Here is a 26854-nt window from a genome sequence, read left to right as displayed (position 1 = left end):
CCATACCAACTCTAATGAGACAAATCAATTAAGGTGGGCTATTATTATTAGAACTAGGAAGAATCAGAACCATTAATGTGGAAGGTTGCTCTCACCAGCAGGTGGGCAGTACGGGCTGCTGTTGGGGGGAGGGAGGGTGGGTGGAGAGACTGCTCAAGCTGCTGTCTGAACTTAAAGAGACAGCATACCAACACACCCACTTTGTTTTTGTCTCTTCCCCCAACACACCCACCCACCTTCAGTTGAAAAGCAGCTCACAATCTAGTAGGATGCCCATAGAAACATGACTGAGAACCCTGCATTATGTGACGCTGTACCTGCCCCATAAGGCCCCAAAGCACCCTGTGGCCAGTTGCACGGTGGGATAGCTACCCACAAAGCACTGCTCTCTGTGTTGATGCAAGAGCGATGCTAGCGAACAGGGGAGTTTGAGAGAGGGTGAAGGAGATCCCCCTGCTGAACGAACAAGGTGTGAGTGCTAACCTTGGAGTGAGTGAGTTTGTTTAGCTGTGTGTGTTTTTCTTTTTCTTTCAGGTTATTTCAGTTACATGGTCAACTGGGTCAAATGGGATTGTGTGTTTGGGGACAGTTTGAGCCTTTGTTCCTTAAGCATCCTTGATCAGCCTTGTGATCATCCTCCCTCTATATGATTAACGAGGAGGTAGGTCTGACGTTGGAGGGAAGGCCTTAAAAGCCAGAGGCTAAGCGACCAAGGGGAGAGAGGGAGTCATAATATAATCATTATGGTTAGGAAGGGCCGCATCGCCAGTGCCAACACTGCTCCTGTCTCTTCCACCTGTGCCTGTATCCAGACAGAGAACCTAACCATGGATGCCTCTACCCAGATTCTGGTGTGGATTTTCAGACTGTGGCCTGCATTTCCCACTCTCAGAAAGCCAGGCTGGAGGGACCATCCAGTGTGAGAGGTGCCTGCTGGTGGAATCTCTCAGCAAGCAGGTGGAAGAGCTACAGGAGGAGGTGGGTAGGCTGAGCATCCATGAAACAAGGAATTCATTGACGGTATTCATATGGAGACTTCCAAGGCTGGAGTCGCTATCTAGCTAGTGAGGACTGCTGTCATGCCACCAGGGGAGGAGGATAAGGCTCTGGTACAGGGAGGACACTGGCTGCTGGTTACTTCTGGCAGCAGGCAGTGCTCCACTCCTACTCCCAACCCACTCACTATGGAGATGGAGAACCGTTATGCTGCCCTGGCAACGAGTGATGAGGAATCACCTCCAAAGGTTGAAGAGGAGAAGCCATGTACCCCCAAGGCTGGGAGGATCACATGGCATCCCCGGAGATTTGCTGCCTGCCAGGGGCCCGTATCAGAGAGGTTATGGAGGGATTGTCAAGGATCATCCAGCCCTCCGCCTACTACCCCATGCTGCTACTCCTTGTGGGCACTAATGATACTGCGAGGTATGACCCTCAGCAGATCAGAAGTGACTACAGGGCTCTGGGAGTAAGGGTGAGGGAGCTGGGACCACAGGTGGTGTTCTCTCCAGTCCTTCCAGTCAAGGGTAGGGGCCTCAGCAGAGACAGATGCATCCTGGAGGTGAATGCCTAGCTGCAAGGATGGTGTCGCCAGGAGGGCTTCAGCTTCCTTGACCACGGGATGCTGTTCCAGGAAGAAGGACTGCTAAGCAGAGATGGGGTCCACCTATCAAAGAAGGGAAGAGCATATTTGGCTACAGACTGGCTAACATAGTGAGGAGGGCTTTAAACTAGGTTCAACAGGGGCAGGTGACCAAAGCCCACAGGTAAGTCAAAAACATGGAGACCTGAGAGAAGGGTCACAATGGGGGGAGCATGGGCTGTTACAACATAAATAAGGGAGAGACAACACAGAAAGGGGAGGGGGGAAATCAAATCAGTATCTTAGATGTCTGTATACTAATGTGAGAAGTATGGGGAATAAGCAGGAAGAACTCGAAATGCTAGTAAATAAACAAAACTATGACATAGCTGGCATCCCGGAGACTTGGTGGGATAGTACTCATGATTAGAATATTGGTATAGAAGGATACAGCTTACTCAGTAAGGACAGGCAGGAGAAAAAGGGAGGAGGTGTTGCCTTATGTATTAAAAAATGTATACACTTGGACTGAGGTTGAGATAGAAATAGGAGACAGACCTGTTGAAAGTCTCTGGGTAAGGATAAAAGGGGTAAAAAACAAGGGTGCTGTCATGATAGCGTCTACGACAGACCACCAAACCAGAAAGAAGAGGTGGATGATGCTTTTCTTAAACAGCTAACAAAATCATCTAAAGCACAGGACTTGGTGATGGAGGACTTCAACTACCCAGACATCTGTTGGGAAAATAACATAGCAGGCCACAGATTATCCAACAAGTTCTTGGAATGTATTGAAACAATTTTTTATTTCAGAAGGTGAAGAAAGCTACTGGGGGGAGGGTGTTCTAGATTTGATTTTGACAAATAGGGAGGAACTGGTTGAGAATTTGAAAGTGGAAGGCAACTTAGATGAGAGTGATCATGAAATGGTAGAGTTCATGATTCTAAGGAATGGTAGGAGGGAGAAGAGCACAATAAAGACAATGGATTTCAAGAACACAGACTTTCACAAACTCAGGGAGTTGGTAGATAAAATCCCATGGGAAGCAAGTCTAAGGGGAAAAACAACCGAAGACGCTGATAGTTTTTCAAAGAGACATTATTAAGGGCACAAGAGCAAACTATCCCACTGCACAGGAAAAATAGGAAGTATGGCAAGAGACCACCCTGGCTTAACTAGGAGATCTTCAATGATCTAAAACTCAAAAGAGTCCTACAAAAAGTGGAAATTTGGTCAAATTACAAAGAATGAATATAAAAAACAAACACCACAAGTATGTAGGGACAAAATCAGAAAAGCCAACACACACAAAGAGATCAAACTAGGTAGGGAATAAAAGGAAACAAGAAAATATTCTACAAATACATTAGAAGCAAGAGGAAGACCAAGGACAGAGTAGGCTCGTTACTCAATGAGGGGGGAAAGACAATAACAGAAAATGTGTAAATGGCAGAGGTCCTTAATTACTTCTTTCTTTCGGTTTTCAGCAAGAAGGCTGGTGGTGATTGGACGTCTAACATAGTAAATGCCAGTGAAAATGAGGTAGGATCAGAGTCTAAAACAGGGAAAGAACAAGTCAAAAATGAGGTAGACAAGTTAGATGTCTTCAAATCACCAGGGCCTGATGAAATGCATCCTAGAATACTCAAGGAGCTGACTGAGGAGATATCTGAGCCATTCGCAATTATCTTTGAAAAGTCATGGAAGACGTGAGACATTCCAGAAGACTGGAAAAGGGCAAATATAGTGCCCATCCATAAAAAGGGAAATAAGGACAACCCGGGGAATTACAGACCTGTCAGCTTAACTTCTGTATCTGGAAAGATAATGAAGCAAATAATTAAGCAATCAATTTGCAAACATCTAGAAGATAATAAGATAACAGTCAGCATAGATTTGTCAAGAACAAATTGTGTCAAACCAACCTGATAGCTTTCTTTGACAGCTTAACAAGCCTCGTATATGGGGGAAGCGGTAGATGTGGTATATCTTGACTTTAGTAAGGCTTTCGATACTGTCTCACATGACCTTCTCATAAACAAACTAAGGAAATACAACCTAGATGGAGCTACTATAAGGTGGGTGCATAACTGGTTGGAAAATCGTTCCCAGGGAGTAGTTATCAATGGTTCACGGTCATACTGGAAGGGCATAACAAGTGGGGTCCCGCAGGGATCAGTTCTGGGTCCAGTTCTGTTCAATATCTTCATCATCAATGATTTAGATAATGGCACAGACAGTACACTTACAAAGTTTGTAGACGATACCAAGCTGGGAGGGGTTGCAAGTGCCTTGGAGGACAGGATTAAAATTCAAAATGGTCTGGACAAATTGGAGAAATGGTCTGAAGAAAATAGCATGAAATTCAGTAAGGAAAAATGCAAAGTATTCCACTTAGGAAGGAACAATCAGTTGCACACATAAAAATGGGAAATGACTGCCTAGGAAGGAGTACTGCGGAAAGGGATCTGGGGTTCATAGTGGATCACAAGAAAAATGAGTCAACAGTGTAATGCTGTTGCAAAAAAAAGCAAACATCATTCTGGGATATATTAGTAGGAGTATTGTAAGCAAGACACGAAAAGTAATTCTTCCATTCTACTCTGCGCTGATTAGGCATCAACTGGAGTATTGTGTCCAGTTCTGGGCGCCACATTTCAAGAAAGATGTGGACAAATTGGAGTAGGTCCAGAGAAGAGCAACAAAAATGATTAAAGGTCTAGAAAACATAACCTATGAGGAAAGACTGAAAAAACTGAGTTGGTTTAGTCTGGAGAAGAGAAGACTGAGAGGGAACATGATAACAGTTTTCAAGCACATAAAAAGGTTGTTACAAGGAGGACGGAGAAAAATTGTTCTTTTTAACCTCTGGATAGGACAAGCAACAGTGGGCTTAAATTGCAGCAAGGGCGGTTTAGGTTGGACATTAGAAAAAACTTCCTGTCAGAGTGGTTAAGCACTGGAATAAATTGCCTAGGGAGAGTGTAGAATCTCCATCATTGGGGATTTTAAAGAGCGGCTTGGACAAACACCAGTAAGGGATGGTCTAGATCAGGGATCAGACAGGACAGTTTGTTTACCTGCGGACGCTACAGTGACAGCCAGTGATTCCCGCAGTCCCCACTGTCCTGGAACAGTGAACCGTGGCCAGTGGGAGCTGCAGGTAAACAAATGGTCCCGGCTTGCCAGCGGATCTCCCTGATAGCCACGTGCCAAAGGTTGCTGATCCCTGGTCTAGATAATACTTGGCCCTGCCACGAGTGCAGGGGATTGGACTAGATGACCTCTCAAGGTCCCTTCCAGTTCTATGATTCTAAGAGCTGCTAGTGTGGATGTGCTCTGCCGACATAAGGAGCACAGTGTGGACAAGCGACAGCGGTTTAATTAAAGCGACATAACTTTTGCTGACAATTCCGCAGTGTAGATAAGGCCTTAAACACCAGCAGCTGGCCTTTGTCAACAGGATATTGCCTTTGAACCCTCCACCCCCACTTTGATATTCACTACTGGCTACTAAGTTTCTGGTGATTTTTTTCAAGCCTTGTTTAGGGCCAAAAGAAAACAGTCCAACATATAGATATCTTCAGCAGACTATCAAAAAATGTTCCTAAATGAGTCTAAGTTTTCCAACAAACATGTTGAAAAAAATTTCTCCAAAAGCAGGTCTTCCATAGTCCATGTATACTGCCACTTACCCACAAATTCCAAATCACCTTCTCTAGCACAAGGAAGTTTTATTTTAAGGCAACTCATCAAGGAAATATAACGAAGCAGACTTTGAAAGCTGTCTTCCCCACACAGACGAGTACATCAACTACAACCGAATATCGAAGAGCAAGGAAGTGGGGGGCAATTCCAGAAACAATGATAAAGCTAGTCCACTTTTTTTATATTTTGACAAGGAACAACAGAGGAAGAAATACCAAATATCCTCATATGAAGTTAGGGCAAAGGATAGTGGTAAACAATGAATGTTTTTAAACTGAAGTCTGCAAAGACAAGAAAAAAATATATATTTTGGGCTGGGCATGATCTTTAAAAAATACAAGTACCACATATATCTATATCTTCTGGGAAATACCAAATGTGAGAAATATAAGTTTTGTGATACTATTGAACAGAACCCTGTTCAGGTTCAGTAGCTTCCACCCATATTAAATACCATGGCACACAAACATGAAGCTGTGAAGGTTTGCAAACTGCTTTAAGGAGCTCAAACAATTACCCACTTTTCAGAAAAAGAGATCTGTGTCTGATGTGACAAGTCTCAAACTTCTGAGTTAATAGTTCTTCACATCAACATCAGTTACTTAATTGGCCAACAGCAAATGCTGAAAACTGGGCATCTGGCATTAAGCTCTTGTCTACACTATGGGGTTAGGTAGAATTTAGCTGCGTTAGGTCGATTTTAAAATGAATGCATCTACACTACCAACCCCGTTCCGTCGACCTAAAGGGCTCTTAAAATCGACTTCTGTACTCCTCCCCGGTGAGGGGAGTAGCACTAAAATCAACCTTGCTGGGTCGAATTTGGGGTACTGCAGAAGCAATTCAACAGTATTGGCCTCCCGGAGCTGTCCCAGAGTGCTCCAATGTGACCTCTCTGGACAGCACTTTGAACTCTGATGCACTAGCCAGGTGCACAGGAAATTTTGAATTTCATTTCCTGTTTGGTCAGCGTGGCGAGCTCAGCAGCAGAGGTGACCATGCAGTCCCCCCAGAATCGCAAACGAGCCCCAGCATGGACCAAAAGAGAGACACTGGATCTGATTGCTGTACGGGGAGAAGAATTTGTGCAGGCCAAACTCTAATCAAAAAGAAGAAATACAAACATATATGCCAAAATCGCACAGGGCATGGTGGACAGAGGCTACAACAGGGACACACAGCAGTGTCGCATGAAAGTTAAGGAGCTCAGACAAGCCTACCAAAAGACAAAGGAAGCAAATGGTTGCTCTGGGTCAGAGCCCCATACATGACACTTCTATGATCAGCTGCATGGCATTCTTGGGGGGGGAACCCTACCACTACCCCACCACTGTCCATGGACACCTGCAAGGGGGAGTCTCACGCAACAGGGAGGAGGATTTTGTGGATGAGGATGAGCAGCAGGCAAGTGGTGAATCCGTTCTCCCCAGCAGCCAGGACCTTTTCATCACCCTGGAGCCAATACCCTCCCAAGGCGGGATCCCCAACCCTCAAGAGAAGGCAGGTCTGGTGAGTGCACGTTTTTAACTACAGTACAGGGTTTAAAAACAATAGTGTTTAATGTCTGATTTGCCCTGAAGAATTGGGGTGCATTCACGGCCAGTACAGCTACTGGAAAAGTCTGCTAACGTGCCTGGGGTGGAGCGGCAATCCTCCAGGGACATCTCCATGAAGCTCTCCTGGAGGTACTCTGAAAGCCTTTGCAGAAGGTTTCTGGGGAGGGCTGTCTTATTTCATCCTGCACAGTAGGACACTTTACCAAGCCAAGCCAGTAGCAAGTAGCCTAGAATCATTGCAGCACAAAGCATGGCAGTGAATGGTCCTGGGTTTGCATTCAAGCAACATTCGGTCTATATCTTTCTCTGTTAGCCTCAGGAGAATGAGATCATTCATGGTCACTTGGTTGAAATAGGGGAATTTTTGTAAGGGAATAGTAAAACGACCCTGTTCATGCTGGGTTTTTTGCACTTGGCTAAAAGGGATCATCCTGGAGAATCAGCAGGTGGGAGGGGTGAAGGGCTCATCTCAGAGAACAGCCATGCGGCAGCTGGGGGGAGGTGTGTGCTGCATATGCACCTGAAAACCGCAGCCCCTCCTTTTAAATGTGAAGCCCAACCAGCATTGCTTGCTATAGGAAAGGATGGCGCTGCAGTCTGAAACCATTCCCACATGTTATGAAGGCGTAAGAAGCCAACCACGTGTCCCAAAAGGCTTACCATGGCTGCCTGGAAACCGAATTCTGTTGCCCAGCCGTGTGTGATGTGTCACCATACAGGCAGGCGCTCAATATAAAACGCAAAATGCGACCTTGTACCTAAAGCACATGTGCTGTCTGCTATGAATTGACTGATTCACTGTGAAAGAGTCTCCCTTTTGTTCTCAGAAATGTATCATCTTAAATTTTACTCTCCCTTTTTATCTCCCCCCAGATGCAAATGTTTCTATGTTCCCCCTATCATCTCTGTCCGAGGTTATCGCAGATTAGAAGGTGAAAAAAACACAGTCGCAATGACATGTTTTCTGAGCTCATGCAGATCTCCCGCACTGATAGGGCACAGCTTAATACATGGAGGCATTCAGTGGCAGACGCCAAGAAAGCATTAAGTGAGCGCAAAGAGCAGAGGCAGGAGGCGATGCTGAGGCTAATGGGGGAGCAAAGGGACATGATGAAGCGTCTGCTGGAGCTGGAGGAAAGCCAACAAGAGCACAGCCCCCGACTGCATCCATTGTATAACCGACTGCCCTCCTCCCCAAGTTCCATATACTCCTCACCCAGACACCCAAGAACACAGGGGGAAGGGGGGGAGCCGCGGGAGACTTCGGGCACCTAGCCACTCCACTCCAGAGGATGGCCCAAGCAACAGAAGGCTATCATTCAAACAATTTTTATTTGTAGTGTGGCTACAATAAGCAAGGTGGCCCTGTCCTTCCCTCCTCCTGCACCCCACTCCACCCGGGCTACCGTCAGTTCTCACTTTTTTTTTTTAAATTAATAAAGAAAGAATGCATGGTTTCAAAACAATAGTTACTTTATTTCCTTTGCCAGCTGTGATCGAAGGGGGGGAGGGTGGTTGGCTTACAGGCAATTAAAATCAACAAAGGGGCAGGTTTGTAGCAAGGAGAAACACACTCAACTGTCACACTGTAGCCTGGCCTGTCATGAAACTGGTTTTCAAAGCCTCTCTGATGTGCAGCGTGCCTGGCTGTGCTCTTCTAATTGCCCTGGTGTCTGGCTGCTCAAAATCGGCTGCCAGGTGATTTGCTTCAACCTCCCAGCTTGCCATAAACATCTCCCCCTTACTCTCATAGATATTATGGAGCACATAGAAAGCAGCAATAACAATGGAAATGTTGGTTGTGCTGAGGTCTAAACTAGTCAGCAAACAGCGCCAGCGAACTTTTAAATGTCCAAAGGCACATTCTACCACCATTCTGCACTTGCTCAGCCTATAGTTGAACTGCTCCTTACTACTGTCCAGACTGCCTGTGTATGGCTTCATGAGCCATGGGAGCAAGGGGTAGGCTGGGTCCCCAAGGATAACTATTGGCATTTCAACATCCCCAATGGTAATTTTCTGGTCTGGGAAGTAAGTCCCTTCTTGCAACTGCTCAAACAGCCCAGAGTTCCTAAAGATGCGAGCGTCATGCACCTTTCCTGGCCATCCCACGTTGATGTCAGTGAAACATCCCTCGTGATCCACCAGTGCTTGCACACCACTGAGAAGTACCCCTTGCGGTTTACATACTGGTTGGCAAGGTGGTCCGGAGCCAAGATGGGGATATGCGTTCCGTCTATTGCCCCACCACAGTTAGGGAACCCCATGCAGCAAAGCCATCTACTATGACCTGCACATTTCCTAGAGTCACTACCCTTGATAGCAGATCATCAGTGACTGCATTGGCTACTTGGATCACAGCAGTCCCTACAGTAGACTTGCCCACTCCAAACTGATTCCCGACTGATCGGTAGCAGTCAGGCGTTGCAAGCTTCCACAGGGCTATCGCCACTCACTTCTCGACTGTCAGGGCAGCTCTCATCTTGGTATTCCTGTGCTTGAGGGCGGGGGAAAGCAACTCACAAAGTTCAAGGAAAGTGGCCTTACACATGCGAAAGTTTCGCAGCCATTGTGACTCATCCCATACCTGCAACACTATGTGGTCCCACCTGTCTGTGCTTGTTTGCCGGGCCCAGAATCGGTGTTCCACTGTATCAACCAGCCCCACTGCTGCCATGATGTCCCAATTGCCACAGCCCGTGCTTTCAGGAACGTCTGTGTCTATGTCCTCAACATAATCGTCCTCGTGCTGGCGTCTCCTAGCCCAGTTCTGCACATACTCCAGGATAATGTGCGAGGTGTTTACAATGCTCACAACAGCAGCGGTGAGCTGAGCGGGCTCCATGCTTGCCGGGGTATGGCATCTGCACGGGTAACTCAGGAAAAAAGGCGCAAAACGATTGTCTGCCGTTGCTTTCACAGAGGGAGGGAAGGACAACTGACGACATGTATCCAAAACCACCCGTAACAATGTTTTTGCCCCATCAGGCATTGGGAGCTTAACCCAGAAAGCCAACGGGCAGTGGAGACTGCGGGAACTGTGGGATAGCTAGCCACGGTATTGAGAACCCACTCTGCCAACTTAATGCGCTTAGTGGGGACATAAACAATAGACTGTATAAAATCAATTTCTAAAAATCGACTTTTATAAAATCGACCTAATTTCGTAGTGTAGACATACCCTAAGACTTAGAAGAGTGTCTTTCTACATGCACAGCCAGGGCCTGACTTTCAGAGGAACTAAGCACACACAACTCCACTGAAGCCAAAAAGCAATATAGGTGTTGAGCACCTCTGAAAAATCTTTACCTTTAGTAATAAAAATCAACCTACTACATTACATCTTATCAGGTGCTGAGACATTAAAGAAAGTATGCGTTCCTATACAGTACTATGCTGTTGCTTGCTTGACTGCTTGCATAGTCTTGTTCTAAACATATAAATAAGAAGTCTTCATAAAAATTAGCACATAAGGAATCCAAGAACAGATTTTTTTCTACAAGTGTGTTGAATACATCTGAATTACAGTTAGAATTATTTTACAATGACAAAATTATAGGTTATTCAAATACAATTTTAGGTATTTGCTCATATGCCTATGCAAAATTAACTGAGTATTTGCAGGAAGGGATGGAGGAGGAAGGAAAGAAAGAAGAAAATAACAATACACTTATGCTAACAAAGTACCAGTAATACTATTGGATTATCAGACTGAAAAGGTCTAGCTAGAGACAAACATAAAAAATGAATGGGTCCAGGGTCTACCTGCTGGACAGAAGCCTGGTCCTTACCCTACCACAAATCCCCAGAGCTACTGAGAAAAGAGAAATGTTGGAATTCCTACAAAATTTCTGCCCTTGGGCTGTGGCTCAGAGGATCCATCATTAGTATCAGCCTCTGACATGTGAGCTGTGAAGCTTAGCAACTACTAGCTGCTGCCAAGGGTAAGAGACCATCATAAACTGATTCTTTGGAAGATGAAGCCACAGTCTAATCTGTCCAAAGGTAAACCAAGGGCAGTCTAGCATACATGAGACGTAGTCCACTAAAGTATTCCTGCTGACTAGAAGGATAAACTTACAAAGTTAGGAGTTCATTTGGGGCAAACATCTTTATAAACACTTTCAAATGGAAATGAAAAAGTATGTGGGAGACTATTTAGTTTTGGTCTGAGCTACTTAGTTCAGTAGCTCAAAACCTGAAACATTATCTGCCTCCTAAGATCAATTTATTAATTTATTTCTCCCTTCGTAAGACTCCTACTCTCCTTGAAGGTTGCTTCTCTTCACTTCCCCATTTTTTACTTCTGCTAGCCTCTGACAGGATTCTCAACCTTTCTTGTTCTCTGTCTCTTGTTCAGAGGGAATGGGATCCTTCAGGATCACACTGATACTGCTCCTTCAGTTGCTCTGCAGTTGCCACTAAAGCAATGCAAAGCATCTTCCTTACCCCTGTGGATGAATTTACTGCTGAAATAATTTCAGTCCTGGCAGTACAGTAAATGAAGGACCAAGCTGAATCCAAAATTCTGATGTACTGCAACTACCATACCCTTCGAACTGTGCACATATCTTCTACTCCTCTTCCCATACACCCCTCTCCCCTCAATGTACATCGCTGCTCCTGATTATGCACTCAGAATAACCCCTAAGGCTATCTGGAGAGTAGCACTAGCATGGTCCCAGGCTATGCCTACACAGTGCCATAATACAGGACTATAGGGCCATGAACGGCAGAGTGCACCAGAGTTGCGCTCTAACTGCCCCATGTGGATGCTACTGCCGCAAACTAAAAAATATCTAGGTCACATTAATGACAGGTTTCAGAGTAGCAGCCGTGTTAGTCTGTATTCGCAAAAAGAAAAAGGAGTACTTGTGGCACCTTAGAGACTAACCAATTTATTTGAGCATAAGCTTTTGTGAGCTACAGCTCACTTCATCGGAGCTTATGCTCAAATAAATTGGTTAGTCTCTAAGGTGCCACAGTACTCCTTTTCTTTTAGGTCACATTAAGATACTCTTTGGTGTACTCTGCAATTCACACCCCTATAGTCTGCACTGAGATGCAGTGTAGACAAACCCCTAGTCTGTTTCACTCTATTGCCCCTGCAGACATGGGAAACATGCTTTCTGCAGGAGCAACAAAGGCATGAGCTTCAATTGCCTTGTGAACCAAAATGGCCAGGAGAGAGGAACAGCAATGTTAGTCTTTCCTCCTAGCATCAGATTGGCAACTGTGCCTCTCCTGCTCTTCCATACATATAAAATAACTAGGACTGCATCAGTTTCCATAAACCACTGCACTAACTGGGGAAATACTGTGCAGGATCTCTCAGAGAATTCTCTTAATATGGACTTGGGGGAACAGAACACAGGAAACCCACATTTCTGTACCAAGTTTAAAACCTTGAACGCAGACATAAATCACTGACAAAAACTTTGTCAATGTGGAACTACCACTTTGTTATTGTGGAATGGGAATAATGGTCATGCTCTAAAAAGTTTGAAGTGCGTAACTGCTAACAGGGCCAGTGAAAGAAGTCTTGCATGTTATTTGCCCCCCAAAGTTGAGTTTTACTACACAGTGGTTACAGTAACCTTAAGGACCTGTGAGAAAATTGATGCGTGTGTGGGGGGAGATGGATAACACCCCTGCAACATATAGCCCCTCCACCATTTCCAGCTCACCCTCCGCTTGTTATCCCATCGAGCCATTAGAACTTCAGACCCCAATTTGATTCACTATCTCCACCTCACACCCGCATGAAGCACAGGAAAAGTCAAGCCAATGCAAGTACATATGTGGATTTTATAGCACTCAAACAATCATCTCGATCTTAATTGTAAAGCATCGATACGCCGCACCTCCCCAACCCTAAACCCTCACTCTTGCTGTGCCACCTACCTCCATGTCACCACTCCCAGTGTCTGACCCCTGCCACCCTCAATGCAGCTCCAAACCCCTCTTCCCTATCCCTCCCACTCCTCAGCTCCCAAACCCCACTACCATCCCAGTAAGCATGTGCATGCATAATTTATTTTCTGGTTCAATACATTTCGCCAAACACACCTGACAGACACACTTTTGCAACAGGCCTACAACCTTTTTCAGATTTTTGCTCTAGGTCAGACTTGAACTCACATAGCTGGGTGTAGGTCTGGCTCAATGGCTACTGCATATCCGCTTTAGCTACCCAGCTGTAGTGAAAACTTGCCGGCCAGGAAGCCTGAATGTTAGGCATGTGCCTAACTAGAGCGCTGAACTCTCTTGCTACTGTTTTCAATTTGCTCCCCTCAAGGAGCAGTAGATGCCCTGCAATAGCTGAAGTACATGTCCTGCAATGGAGACCATTTGGGGCACGATCAGTTCCCTGACTCTGAACAAAAATATGTTGGCATACTCCATCAACCTTAAGAAAAGCTGTTTTGTTTTTTTGTTTTTGGGGGGGGGGGGAAGGGATTGTATCTCAGTATCCCCCATGATCAAATTACCCCAAATTTGGATCACTTACTCTACTCTGTATCACCACAAAGCAAACCAAATTACAAGGCAATCCAAGTAACCATGTGGATTTTAGAGCATTTAGAAGAGTCAGGCTTTAAACAGAAAACTGTTCTAACCTTAATTATAGCAGAACTAGCATTGTGTTATAATATTGCTTTCTTCATGTAAGGAAATAATGCTAGCTGATAACAGGTGAGTGACTAGGGAAAAGATTGGAAGGAAAAGATAGAGGTATACTGACACTGCAAAATGAGATCTGTCATTAGTATAAGATTGCTATACTAGATCAAAAATTCAATCGTCTGGTCAACTGCCCATGCATCAATAATAAAGAACTGAGCTACAGTTGTAGACAAAGACAAAATGCCCACCCGAATATCCATTCTCTTCATTTTTGGGGGGTGTTACTGACTTTGGGTACACCACCGAGTCACATGTAGAAGTGAGTGATGACACCGCTTGGTTCTTAACATAATCATAAAATTATAACAATGCACAATTATCAGTCTGTTGGCTCTTATATTACTTCCATTGGCAAAGCTGAACACAGAAGCTTAGGCCAAGTCTACACTAAAAAGTCAGGTCGACCCAGCTACGTCACTCGGAGTGACATAATTAAGCCGACTTAACTCCCTGTATAGACAGTGCTAGGTCAATGGAAGAATTCTTCCATCAATCTAGTGCTGCTTCTTGGGGAGGTGGATTAACTACAGCGACAAAAGAACCTCTCCTGTTGGTGTAGCACGTGTCTACTCTGAAGTGCTACAGCAGCGCCACTGCAGCATTTCTAGTGCAGACATAGCCTTATTGTGCAGAGGCCTATAATAAGCAATACCGGTCCCTAATTTTTTACAATTCGAATTTGAAAAAAAATTAGTTAACTTAGCAAAGCTAAGCGTACACTGCCAAACCAAAATATAACCAAAGCGAACACTGGAAAAGAAACATTACATGCTTTTCTCACATGGGTGTCAAGGTCATCTTTTTGGTATACTGGTTTTCTCAAGAAACGTGTTAGTAGGATTTTGCACCTCAACATGTTACCCATTAGTTATGCTCACTATATATTTAACTACAAAACTGTATACTTTAACAAAATTCACAAATTCTAATTCATTGTTTCAGGAGTACCTGGTTCAAACTAGTTATCTGACGGGTAATACACTACATTACAGGGCTACCAAATACCACCAGTTGGCAATATGTGCTCAAAATATGAGTAAAAATATAGTAGGCATAATAATTGTTTGTTTAGCACGAACGATGCGCTTACTGCTGTAGAAAATTTAGTGTTTTCCCAAATGAGTTTACAATCCAGATACAGATACAGAGGAAAGGTCAAACTGCGAAGTTCAGAGAAGGGATTAAGAGCTGAGTTTTTTATTTAGTTTTCAAAATATATAAACTAATTTCTTGTGGGCATCTAAAGAAAGCCAGGAAACTAAATGTTGAACTGAACAGATGAGTAAATCCCATTGAGCATAAAGTTAAGCAAATGCACAAGTGACTGCAGAATTGGAACCATAGAGAATAAGCCATCTGTGAGGGAAATCATATTAAAATCTCAACTGGGTACATGTTTTAATACAATTTCATCTTCACATAAGTTATCAAATTGAAATTCTGCAGAGTTACTAGAATTTCATGTACTCTTTTTGATTCTGTATCCAGAAGTAAAATATTGACAGAGTCAGGCATCATACATTTATTATTTCTTGGGCACCCAGATGTGCTATTTAAGACATACCCATTTTGAATACATCAGAATGAGATTACTTAAAATATCAAGAGATACTGATGGTTATCTAAATTAACACATTTACCTAAATCATTTGGGTCAGCAAATAAAATTTGTATAGTTGTATGAATGGCATTTTGTCCAATATCAGTAAAGTTAAGCCGTACAAGGAAGCAATATAATGAGATGAATGAAGTGGTAAGCACTGCTAGTATCTCCACTGATATTTGGCTAGGTAAAGGTGATTTCTGTCCTACATGCCAATAAGAATAGAAAGCACAAAATATGTGCAATCTAACCCCAATTAATATAACTTAGTAGATTTCTGTTTAAAAACACCACCACTTGCCTGAAATGTGGAAAATGGAAAGCCCTCAAACTGCCAATTGTGTCAAAATAAGAAACGTGTCAATTTAAAAGTGCTGGTTAAAACTCACACTCAAAATTCACTCCTTAGCTATGGAGTTATCTGTATCATTTCAAAATGTAAAGATCTCATGAATGGAATAGAAAAATCATACTATAGAAAGAAAAATACAAAGTCAGTTATTTCGTAGAGGATAAGTAGGTATGTAATTGTGTTCATACTGATACTTTAGTCTAGTGCAACTGACATGCAGATGCAAAGAATGAACTTTACACAGCATGACTTTGTCACAGGAGAGCAGTCTGCCATTTTTCCTGTTTCTGTTCAGCAACCATTCACAGCACACTAACCTTCAAAATGCATTAAACATTCTGGAATAAGTCTTGGAAACCTTACATTAAAGATGTGCTTACATTTAGCAGGTTACTTGCAATGAACACACACGCTACAATTAACACCTAGAATGATTTGCAAGAACATCCTGTGCACCAAAACTTTTATTTAAAGTTAGCTCCAACTACACATTCATTTTAAATTTAGGTGGGAATAAAAACTTTAGACATCAGGATCTGGCATATTTTGATGTCCAATTTGGAAGACACAATCGCTGGTATATTATTGCCCAGCTAGAGAGTTTTCAGATCAGGCAGAGTTGCAACAACCAGTAGCAGCCGAAAGAAAAGAGTGACGGAGATGGCACAAGGGCCTTCCATGCCTCATGAAAGGAGGCTGGTCCCAACCTCTCCCCACCCGCCACATGCTTCGTTTCGGGGCTTGTCACCTGACCCTTTCCCCACACGCCGCTCCGTATCCGCACACGGAGAAGTTCCTGTTCGATCGTGGGCAGCCCCTTCGTTTGCTGCTGCCCAGCCCGTGCTATCTGCCCCGCGTTCACGTGGTCGCGTCCTCCCCCAGCCCTGGCAGGGAAGGAGGCGCCCCGGCTGTGAACCACCCGGCCCCCGCGAGGCGCAGCGCAGCGCGCCCGGGGTAACGCCTGGGCGCGAGGGCCCGGCCGCGCGCCCCAGCTCCCGGGCGGCCCGCGCGCTGGGCGGGCGGCAGAGAGGGGGCGGGGATCCCCCGGCCTCACCCGAAGGAACGCGGCGCTGGCCGCTCCTGGGGCGGGGGAGCGCTGGGCCGCCCGGCCTCCGTCAGACCCACGGGGCCCGAACAGCCTCGGGAGCGAGGGGAGGCCGCAGGCCGGCCGCTACCTGGGCCTCCGCGGAGGCCTCTGCTGGGCCGGGCCTCGGCTCTCCCTCGCCCCGGGGCAGGAAGCAGCGGGGCAGGCGGCCGCGATAGCGGCTTCGTGACCCCCAGAACCGATCTCTGGCCGCCGGGCCCGGCCTCCCCCCGCCCTCCCCGGCTCCCTCCCCGGCTCCCACCTCCTGGTTGAAGGCGTTCACGGCCTCCATGTTGGCGGCGGCTGGTGCGGGTGCCCGCGGCGGGAGGCGGGAGGCTCGGTCCCGCTCAGGGGCTCCGCGCTAACATGTCCGTTCGGCGGCGGAGCTCTGCGCGCAGGCGGCGTCTCACTGGCCGGGCTCCGCACAGACCGTCTCTCCCAGCGGGATGGCGGAGGGAGCCCGCGCCGCGCACAGCACCCTGGGATCGCTTAGGCCTCCCGGCCCCGCGCCACCCACAGGAGAGAGCGCGCGCGCGGCGCGGTTGCGAGGACGCCACGTGACCGCTCCCCCCCGTTACTATCTCGAGCCCCGCCATGTCAGAAAGGGCCCCGCCCCCGGGGAGAGGGGGAAAGGGGCGGAGCGGGGCGAGATAAATCTTTCGCTTCTCTTCCCCCTCCCGCCCGCACACAGGGCGGGGTGTTTGCCAGGTGGAGGAAGGGGTGAGGTTCACCTAGCCCAAGGGAAGGGGAGAGAGCTCTTCCCCCCCCGCCCAGCAAAGGGAGGAGGGAGCCCCTGTGCAAGGCAGTGGCCTCCGCGCTCCCGAAGGCACAAGGCGCTCTGCCTGTGCCTGCAGCTGGCCCCGGTGTCCAGAGACCGGCAAGTGCCCCGAGGAAGGTGACTACCCAGATGAATACTGGCCAATGGGTTTAGCATTTGGGGAACCGCTGGGGCTGGGCTGGAGGCGTGCATGGCAATACCTCCAAAGACGGCAGGGGGCTGTGAGTAAGGGGAGCAAAGTGCCCAGGGTCACAGAGAGAGATTTGTACGTTTTGGGCTTCACAAATTAGGCTGGAGGCCCGTTTTGTGTGCCAAGTCATGATGAGTACATGGTCAGCAAAGGCTGTGATTCAATAGCGCTGTAAGTCTTTGAGGAATCGTTGTGACTTTCTGTTGGATGTCTTTGTAGGGTTACCAAGCAAAGTATGTGATGCCAGAGTATTGGAGAAGTCAGAGTTTATTCAGAGAGACAGTGGGATGTTCTTCCTGCCCCACAGTATTCTTTTTAATGGAGTCTCTTTTTTTCATCATGATGCTCTGGTGTTGCTAACTATCATGATTTTATTGTGAGTGCCATGATATATGGTGTTTTCTTAAAACCCCAGCACATAAGAGTCAGTGGATTACAGGAGAATCTCAGCTTTCTTTCTTGAAGCAACTTTCTAGCTCTCAGAGTTGAAGAGAAAAGCTGACTTGGAGCACTCTAAAAGCTCGGGAACCAAAAGGAAAGTAAATAGAACCCAACATTGGCTTAAAAATCATGAGTTAAAATAATTAATCTCATCATTTGGGGGTGGAGGGACTGACCTGTGATTTCTGAATGCTTGGTTGAGCAGTAGTGATTCTCTGAGACCCTTGCATACCCATTGCTCTTTTGAATTGTAAGGTCATACCCTGACTGTACAAACCTTTCCCACACCTGAAGAAGAGATCTGTGTAAGGTCAAAAGCTTGTCTCTTTCATCAACAGAAGTTGGTCCAGTAAAAGTTATTACCTCACCCACCTTCTCTGTACAGACCTTGAGGGATAGTAGTTCATCTACAGATTCAGCAAGTGTGGCATGAAAATGGAATGTATATTTGAAAGGCATAGGGCAAAGGGAAAGGTAATTAAAAATGAGAACAAACTATCAAGGGAAATGGTAGATTCCCCTTTCTTGAAGTTTTCAAATCAAAACAGGATGCTAGAAGCTTGCAATCTGTGCCAAACCCTGTAGAACCCAACTACAGGTGTTGGGGTCAGGTATGAAAATACCTTGACATTCTTTGGGTTGGGTCAGATTTGGATTGTGAAGGAGGCAGGCCACCACCAGGCTGGGGAGCATGAAGGAAGGCTAAGAACATTAGAATGGCCATACTGGGTCAGACCAATGGTCTGTCTAGCTCAGTATCCCATTTCTGATTGTGGCCGATGCCAGATGTTTCAGAGGGAATAAAGAGAAAGGTCAATTATAAATTATCTCCTAATCTCCTATCATCCAGTCCTAGCTTCTGGCGGTCAGAGATTTAGGAACTCCTGGAGCATGGGTTTGTGTCCCTGACCATGTTGGCTAATAGCCATTGATGGACCTATTGTCCAGGAACTTACATAATTCTTTTTTGAAACAGTTATACTTTTGTCCTTCACAACATCCCCTGGCAACAAGTTTCATAGGTTGACTGTGCATTGTGTGAAGAATTGTTAATATCTTTTGTTAATATCATTGGATGACCCCTAGTTCTTGTGTTATAGGAAAGGGTAAATAACATTTCCCGATTCACTGTCTTCATGTCATTTGCAATTTTATAGATTTCTATCATATCCCCTTCAGTCATGTCATGTTTTAAATTTTCCTGGTATGAACGCTGTTTCATACCCCTAATCATTTTCATTGCCCTTCTCTGCAACTTTTCCAATTATATCATTTTTTAAATGAGATGACCAGAATTGTACACAGTATTCAAGGTGTGGGTGTGTCAGGGATTTACATAGTGGCATTGTGATTTTTTTGGTCTTATTATCTATACCTTTCCTAATGGTTCCTAACATTCTGTTTGCTTTTTGGACTGCCACTGCATATTGAGTGGAGGTTTTCAGAGAACTACCATTATGACCCCAAGATCTTTCTTGAGTGGTAACAGCTAATTTAGACCCCATCATTTTGCATGTATAGTTGGGATTATGTTTTCCAATATACATTACTTAGCACTTATTGACATTGAATTTTATTTGCCACTTTCTTGCCCAATCACCCAGTTTTGTAAGATCCATTTGTACCTCTTCATAGTCAGCTTTGGACTGAACTATCTTAAGTAATTTTATACCATCTGCAAATTTTGCCAGTTCACTGTTTACCCCCCACCCCTTTTCCAGAAACTACAAGTACACTAAATCAGCTGGATCACCCTTGTCCACATGTTTGTTGTCACTCGCAAATAATTCTAATTGATTGGTGATTCATGATTTACCCATTAGCCATATTGACTCTTCCAAAACATGACCTTGTCTTTCTTGAGTTCTCCTTTAGCACCTCAATCATCCGGTGGCCACACTGACTTTGTCAGGCTTTCTGCTTTTGATGTACTTTAAAAAAAAAAATTGCTGTTAGTTTTTGTGTTCTTAGCTAATTACTCTTCAAATTCTTTCTTGGTCTGCCTTATTATACTTTTACACTTCACTTGCCAGAGTTTGGGGTCCTACCTATTACTATTACCTATCACTAGGTTTTGACTTCCAAATTTTAGAGGATGCCTTTTTGCTTCTGCTGGCCTCCATTACTCTGCTGTTTCACCCTGGTTGCATTCTTTTGGTCCTTTCATTGTCTCTTCAGATTTGGGGTATACATTTAGTCTGCACCTCTATTATGGTGTTTTTAAATAGTCCCCATGCTGCTTGCAGGCATTTAACCCTTGTGACAGCTCCTCTTAATTTCCATCAAACTAGTGCCTTCATTTTTGTGTAGTTCCCCTTTTTAAAGTTAAATGCTACTGTGATGGGGTTGTTTTTTGTTTGTGTTTTTTGGTATTCTTTTACCTACAAAGATGTTAAGTTTAATTACATTATGGTCATTATTACCAAATGGTTTGGCTGTGTATACATCTTGACCAGATCCTGTGTTTCACTTAGGACTAAATCAAGAATTGCTTTTCCCTTATGGGTTCCAGGACTAACTGCTCCAAAAAGCAGTCATTTAATGTGTCTAGAAATTTTTCTTTATAGCCTCTCTAATCTCCCTGAGCATTTCACAATCAATGTCATCATCCCAGTCAGGTTGTCGATAGTATATTCCTACCACTGTACTCCTATTGTTCAAGTATGAAATTTCTCTCCATAGAGATTTCATGGTACAGTTTTATTCATTTAAGATTGTTACTTTATTTCACATATAGTACCACTCCTCCACCAGTATGACCTAAGTTGTCATTCCTATATATTTTGTATCCTGGTATTACCATGTCCAGTTGATTATCATCAGGATACAAATTTCCATGATGCTTATTATATCAAAATCCTCATTTAATGCCAGGCACTGTACTTTCCCCCTTCTTGGTATTTAGACTTGCAGCATTTGTATATAAGCACTTGTACATTTTGTCAATGTTCATTTGCCTGCCTTTATGTGTTATTTAAATGGGACTCTGTTACATTTGACTTTCTCACTAGCTCCTACCTGTACTTTACTAATTTCTCTTTACTAGGATATAGAGTTCCCCCTTTAATAAATTCATTCCCTAGGGATGTCTCCGCCTGAGCCCTGTGTTCCATCACACCTCTGGGTGTTCCCCCAGCTCTTAGTTTAAAACATCCTCTACAACCTGATAGGATATAGATATTCAGGCCTGTGTGTAAAGGCTTACGCTCTAAGAATTTAGGTGTATTCTTATCACTTAGCTAGTTATAGAGGTATAAAAGAAAAGAATCAAAATCACTGTCTGCCGGTGTAAGGTCCTTCTCTTACTGTGACAGTCTGAGGCCCTGTGCTTAGGCTAAGATCTTTGGCTAAGCAACCTAGGCAGCCATAAGCTGGGAAGTCAACAATGAAAAAAATTCCTATATGTTTCAAAGATATGAATAGACCAAAACATTATGGTCTGGTTCCTGCTTACTCTAAGGCACATTCTCAACTTTGCACAGGAGAATAGTTCCACTGAAGTCTTTGGACTGCTTATGTGTATAAAGTTAAATATGCACGTTAAGGTTTGCAGGATCAGGACCAAAATGTAAAACATCAAGAATGGTAGATTATATATATGAGAAATACAGGGAAGGTGAAGTAATATCTTTTATTAGACTAACTTTCTGTTGGTCAAAGGGACAAGATTTTGAGCTTCACAGAGCTCTTCTTCAGGTCTGGAAAAAGTAACCAGAGTGTCACATACATTACACAGATATAGAATACATGATCATATGGTATAGCACAAAGGTTTTATCAGCATGAGTTTGGGATGCCTGCATTACTTATGACCCAGTCTGTGTGCAAAAAGCTCACTGTAGTTTTATTATTATTTAACATTTATATTGTGATAGCACCTAAAGGCCATAATCAGGTTGGGCCACACACTGAGTCAGGTGCTATACAAACATATAATAAATTACAGTCTGTACCTCAAAGAGCTTGAAATCCAGTATGGCTTACTGAACATTTTACATGACTTTAATGCCATATATTTTATAGTTTTAACTTTTTTCCTTTTTTGATATAGTTTTCATCTGTGCTTTGGAAGCACCCCTTTTTTTTCCTCTATTCACCCCTGTACATGGGTTATTTTAACACAGTTTCAGTCTGCATGCTCATATTATTAGCAAAGGGATGACTATACTAAAGAATAGATGTATAGATACCTGGGTGTGAGTATGCTATATATAAATCACAGTTATCTGATGTAACAGAAAAATTGTTGATGCTTCATGACTTTTACTCACATTTCATCAGCAGCTGCAGGGCCAGAGTTCTTTACTCAAGCTTGTTTATTTCTGAAATAGTTCTCTGCCTTCGGCGTCTTTGCTGTTGTTTTCTACCATAATGCAACTTTCTGCCTCATTGATTTTCAATTTACATTACCTTTGGCAGATACATGATTATGTACAGTTCTTATAAATTTTTTTTTGCAAAGTAACATTAGTAGATCCTGATCCTGCAAGGTGCTGAGCCAACCTAAGCTTTCCTTAGTGTCTTCTAAATCATTATGACCATTGTAAGTCATTATTGACAAAATGATATGTGAAAATAACATTTTTATGATTATCACCAGTTTTTCCTTGATTCTCCATATTTGCCTTTGATTGTTACTCTGATGAATCATTAGATAAAGAGCAGTTATCACTTGAGGTATTGTCATCACTGTCATATTCTCATTTACGGGTGTAATTGATGGGGTATGGAGTTCTTGAGCAGGATTTCCTGAAATCCTGTCTTCTAAAGTAAATGTCAAAATCAGTATGCATGCAATGTTGCTTTCAAGTTCTGTTCCAAGTATTTAGTCCTACTTTAAAGCCCTGGGTTCTAATCCATAAAGCTTTGTAAGCTGGCTACCCTATAGAGGGCCTCTTTCCCTGTGCACCATTACTATGACTGAGATCAGAGAAGTTGTTTTTGTGGACAGACCCTAGATCTGTGATGTTGTCACGTAAGGTTCTCCAACTGCAAAACTTACTGTCTCTAGTGGTCTCCCAAAGACTGCTTGCTTGCAAAGTGTATGGAGCAAAGTGTGTCTTTTTTGGTCAAGGATTTAGTCCCTCTGTTGGGTTTTACAGTTGGTTGAGACAGTGGGGACTTAGTGCTGTTTGTGTTGTCTGTTGTGAGCACTATAAATTATGTTGTGTGCCTAGATAATGCTATAATGGATATATAAAAAGTATTAAATAAGTAGCTTGATTTCTTTCTAGCTGTTGAAGAGACTTTGGGTCTCCTGAACTCAGCTAATGTGTATCTAATCATTGAGCATGTAGCTTACATATATCCAATGTTTAGTTTAACGGTTCATTTTAAACTTTGCAACCACGGTTGAGCCTCTGATCTTTCCTCACATAGATGTCACACCATCAAGATTACCAATAAATAGTATGAATTCACAGTCTTAAACCACATCTACACTACAGAGTTAAGTCAACTTAAATTAAGTCAACAATCATAAACCACTGTGCATATTCACACAACACTCCTTGTGTTGGCAGAGCATGTCTACATTTGGTACTTTAGCACCAATAGAGCAGTGCATTATGGGTAGCTATCCCATTGTGCAAATCGCCACCTTCTCTCACTAGGAGTTCTGGGAATGGATTGCAGTGCATCGTGGGGACAGGATCACTGCCCCAGGAGGCAGTGTTCTCCGTCCCATAATTCCAAAGGCTTTCAACTATGTTTTGTGCCATTTTTCAACTGCCCCTGTAAACTCTGAGCCCACCATCTGTGCCTGAAAGCATGGATCCTGCATTGATCACCTGTCTTGTGATGAGTGTTATGAACACAACACGACTGATCCTGCAGCATTTCATGAGCTGCAAATCTGAAGAGGAATCCATGCTGCCTGCCCTGCTGTGTGTCATAGAAAGGAAGAATTCAAGACTGATGTTGGCATTCATGGAGCAGCTGCACGCAGTGGACCATCGCTATTGGGCTCAGGAGGCAAGCACTGAGTGGTGGAATTGGATTATGATGCAGGTATGGGATGATGAGCAGTGGCTGCAGAACTTCTTTATGCACAAAGTCACCTTCCATGAATTGTGTGCAGCACTCATCACCACCTTGAGGCACAAGGACACCAGAATCAGAGCTGTCCTAACTGTGGGAAAGCATGTGGTGATTGCTTTCTGGAAGCTGGCAGACTGCTACCAGTCAGTCACAGATTAGTTTGGAGTTGGGAAGTCCACATGGGAGTTGCGATGATGCAAGCATGCAGGGCCATTAATCACCTCCTGCTACGAAGGGCTGTGACTCTGGGCAATATGCAGGAAATGGTGGCTGTGCAGCAATGGGATTCCCTAACTGTGGTGGGGCGATAGATGGCATGCATATCCCAATTCTGGCCCCAGACCATCTTGTGATGGAGTACGTCAACCGAAAGGGCTTTTTCTCTATGGTATTGCAGATGCTGGTGGATCAATGATGTCATTTCACTAACATCAATGCAAGGTGGTTAGGGAAGGTATATGACACCTGCATCTTCAGGAACACTCGCCTGTATAGAAAGTTTCATGCAGGGACTTTCTTTCCAGACCAGAAGATTCCAATAGGGGATGTGGAAAGGCCGCTACTGATCTTGAGACCCAGCCTACCTCTTACTCCAGCCTTACACTGGAAGCCTTGCCAGCAGCAAGGAGCACTTCAACAGGCTCAGCAGGTGTAGAATGTGCATTTTGTAGATTAAAGGGTTGCTGGTGTTGCCTTTTCGGCCAGTTAGACCTCAGTGAGGAAAATATTCCCCTGGTCATAGCAGCCTTATGTGCTTTGCATAACATTTGTGAAGCCAAGGGGGAAATGTTTCCTTAGGGGTGGAGCATCAAGATGGATCCACCTGGTGGCTGATTTTGAAGAGCCAGAGCTGTTAGAGGGGCTCAACTGGGGGCTATTCAAATCAGGGAGGCTTTGAAGCAGCATTTTGACAATGAGTACCAGTAATGCGTCTTTCTGTAATGCATTCAGCCAGGCATTGTTTACTTGCCACCTTGAATGACCCTTGTAATGATTCCTGCCTGAGCATTAATTGTAGTTGGCAAATGTGCCAGTTGCCATTATATATGAATTTCTGCTGCAACCAAATGTGTGTAGGTCACAATAAAGAATCACTGTCTTTGCAAGACTAAATTTTTATTAAAAACCTCCAATACCCAGATTAACCTTTCTTACAAGGGACATGACAGTGAGCAGCACTCTTTGAAATGAAGAAAAGGAGTACTTGTGGCACCTTAGGAGACTAACATTTTATTTGAGCATAAGCTTTCATGAGCTACAGCTCACTTCATCAAAAGCTTATGCTCAAATAAATTTGTTAGTCTCTAAGGTGCCACAAGTCCTCCTTTTCTTTTTTGTGGATATAGACTAACATGGCTGCTACTCTGAAACCTCTCTGAAATGAGGATCTCACAGCTGGGTGTAAGTCTAGCTGTCATTATGCAAAATATCCCCATGTCCGGGAACGTGCAAGGAATGTGTTTGGGGAGAGCAAGGAATGCAGTTTTGTATGGGCTGCAGAGGGCGTCAAGCATGCATTTATTCCGACTACAGTGCAGTCAGAGACCCGAGCATCTCTGATTCATCCCCTCCTGCCCCCATCTCCTCTCCTAGCTATCTATTTCCATAGGCACCGGTCAGCACCCACCGGCAGCTCCCCACAGCCCCCCCAGCTCACCTCTGCTCCATCTCTGCCTCCTCCTTTAAGTGCGCCTCCGCTCCGCTTCTCCCCCCTCCCTCCTGCTCCAATGCCACGGCAAGCCTGGGAGCAGGAGGGAAGGGGGAGAAGCGGAGCGGCAGCAATGCGCTCAGGGGACGAGACGGAGCGGAGGTGAGCTGGGGCGGGTAGCGGTTCCTGTGTCCCCCCAAGGGGTACTTCTTGAACACCCCCACCGTCTCACCTCTGTTTCGCCTCCTCCCCTGAGTGCGCCGCCGCTCTACTTCTCCCCCCTCCCTCCCAGGCTTGCTGGGGAGGAGGGGAAATGCGGCACGCCCGGGGGAGGAGGCAAGAGGACCCACTGGCGCCAGCTAAAGTCGGCGCCTGTGTCCAGTTCTAGTTTTTCGTTTCTTTCCATGTTCTATGCTTGCTATCGGCCTGATCTAATGATTGCAGCACTTCGCAAAACATGTCTTCCTTGTTCACTTCCTTATCTGATGGAGGCGTTCCACTGATGTGTAGTCCCTCAAGGGCACAGCTGCAGAAAGAAGCCAAAGAAACAATACACAGAGTCAGTATTGTCTGTGTGCACTCAGTCCTGAATTATAAAAGTTACATACATCTCTTTCTCACTTTCCCTTGGCAAGCACGCACCACAGACAGAGTACTAAACATGGTGAGTTCAGCCCGTGTGTGTGTGTGTGCACGCTCGCAAAGTGTCAGGGTGGTTTCAGAAATGGATCAGTAAAAGCGCCTAGGCCACTATTCTGAACACTGGCACCATTTTTCCACAGGCAGGGGCAACTGAAGCTGAAATCTCACCACTGAGAGTAACCGAAGATGCAAGGGCATCTTCCGCATGTGTGCGGCTTCAGATCAGGCCTGTGTGCTGCTTGCCTGTGTGCTGCTTTGGTTCCTGCAGAAGTAATTGCCAATTGGCACAGCAAAGATTCCTACAACGGGGAAGAGAAACAAAGCAGCTCTGCCCAGGAATCTTCGGCAGAGGATTGCAGAGTATCTGCAGGAAAGTTTCCTAGTGATCTCTAGGGAGGATTCCCAGGAGATCTTGGTGTGCATTAACAAACTTTTCCGCAGTGCCCCTACTGCGTAGCTGCACAGGGGAGTGAGAAGCAGATGCAAACAATACCTAGTGTTAATTTCAATCCCTTCTCCCATGTGCACCATGTAACAAAATAAAGG

At 44.8% G+C, this 26854-nt stretch overlaps 1 protein-coding gene across 2 annotated transcripts in view; it reads right to left on the bottom strand.

Annotated features, from left to right (window-relative positions):
* Nucleotides 1–17114, bottom strand: part of SCAF4 (SR-related CTD associated factor 4) — a 76188-nt gene extending 59074 nt beyond the window's left edge. For both annotated transcript variants that reach the window (XM_073362386.2, XM_073362398.2), the window contains exon 1: nt 16833–17114. In XM_073362386.2, the coding sequence (XP_073218487.1) occupies nt 16833–16862 (30 nt within the window). In that variant the 5' untranslated portion in view covers nt 16863–17114. The remainder of the gene's footprint in view (nt 1–16832) is intronic.
* Between the last annotated feature and the right edge of the window lie 9740 nt (nt 17115–26854).

This window comes from Lepidochelys kempii, chromosome 1, assembly GCF_965140285.1.
Source record: "Lepidochelys kempii isolate rLepKem1 chromosome 1, rLepKem1.hap1, whole genome shotgun sequence".
In the NCBI taxonomy this organism is placed as follows: domain Eukaryota; kingdom Metazoa; phylum Chordata; order Testudines; family Cheloniidae; genus Lepidochelys; species Lepidochelys kempii.
Note: the sequence above shows the minus strand (reverse complement) of the source record. Positions and strands in the feature narration are given on the sequence as shown.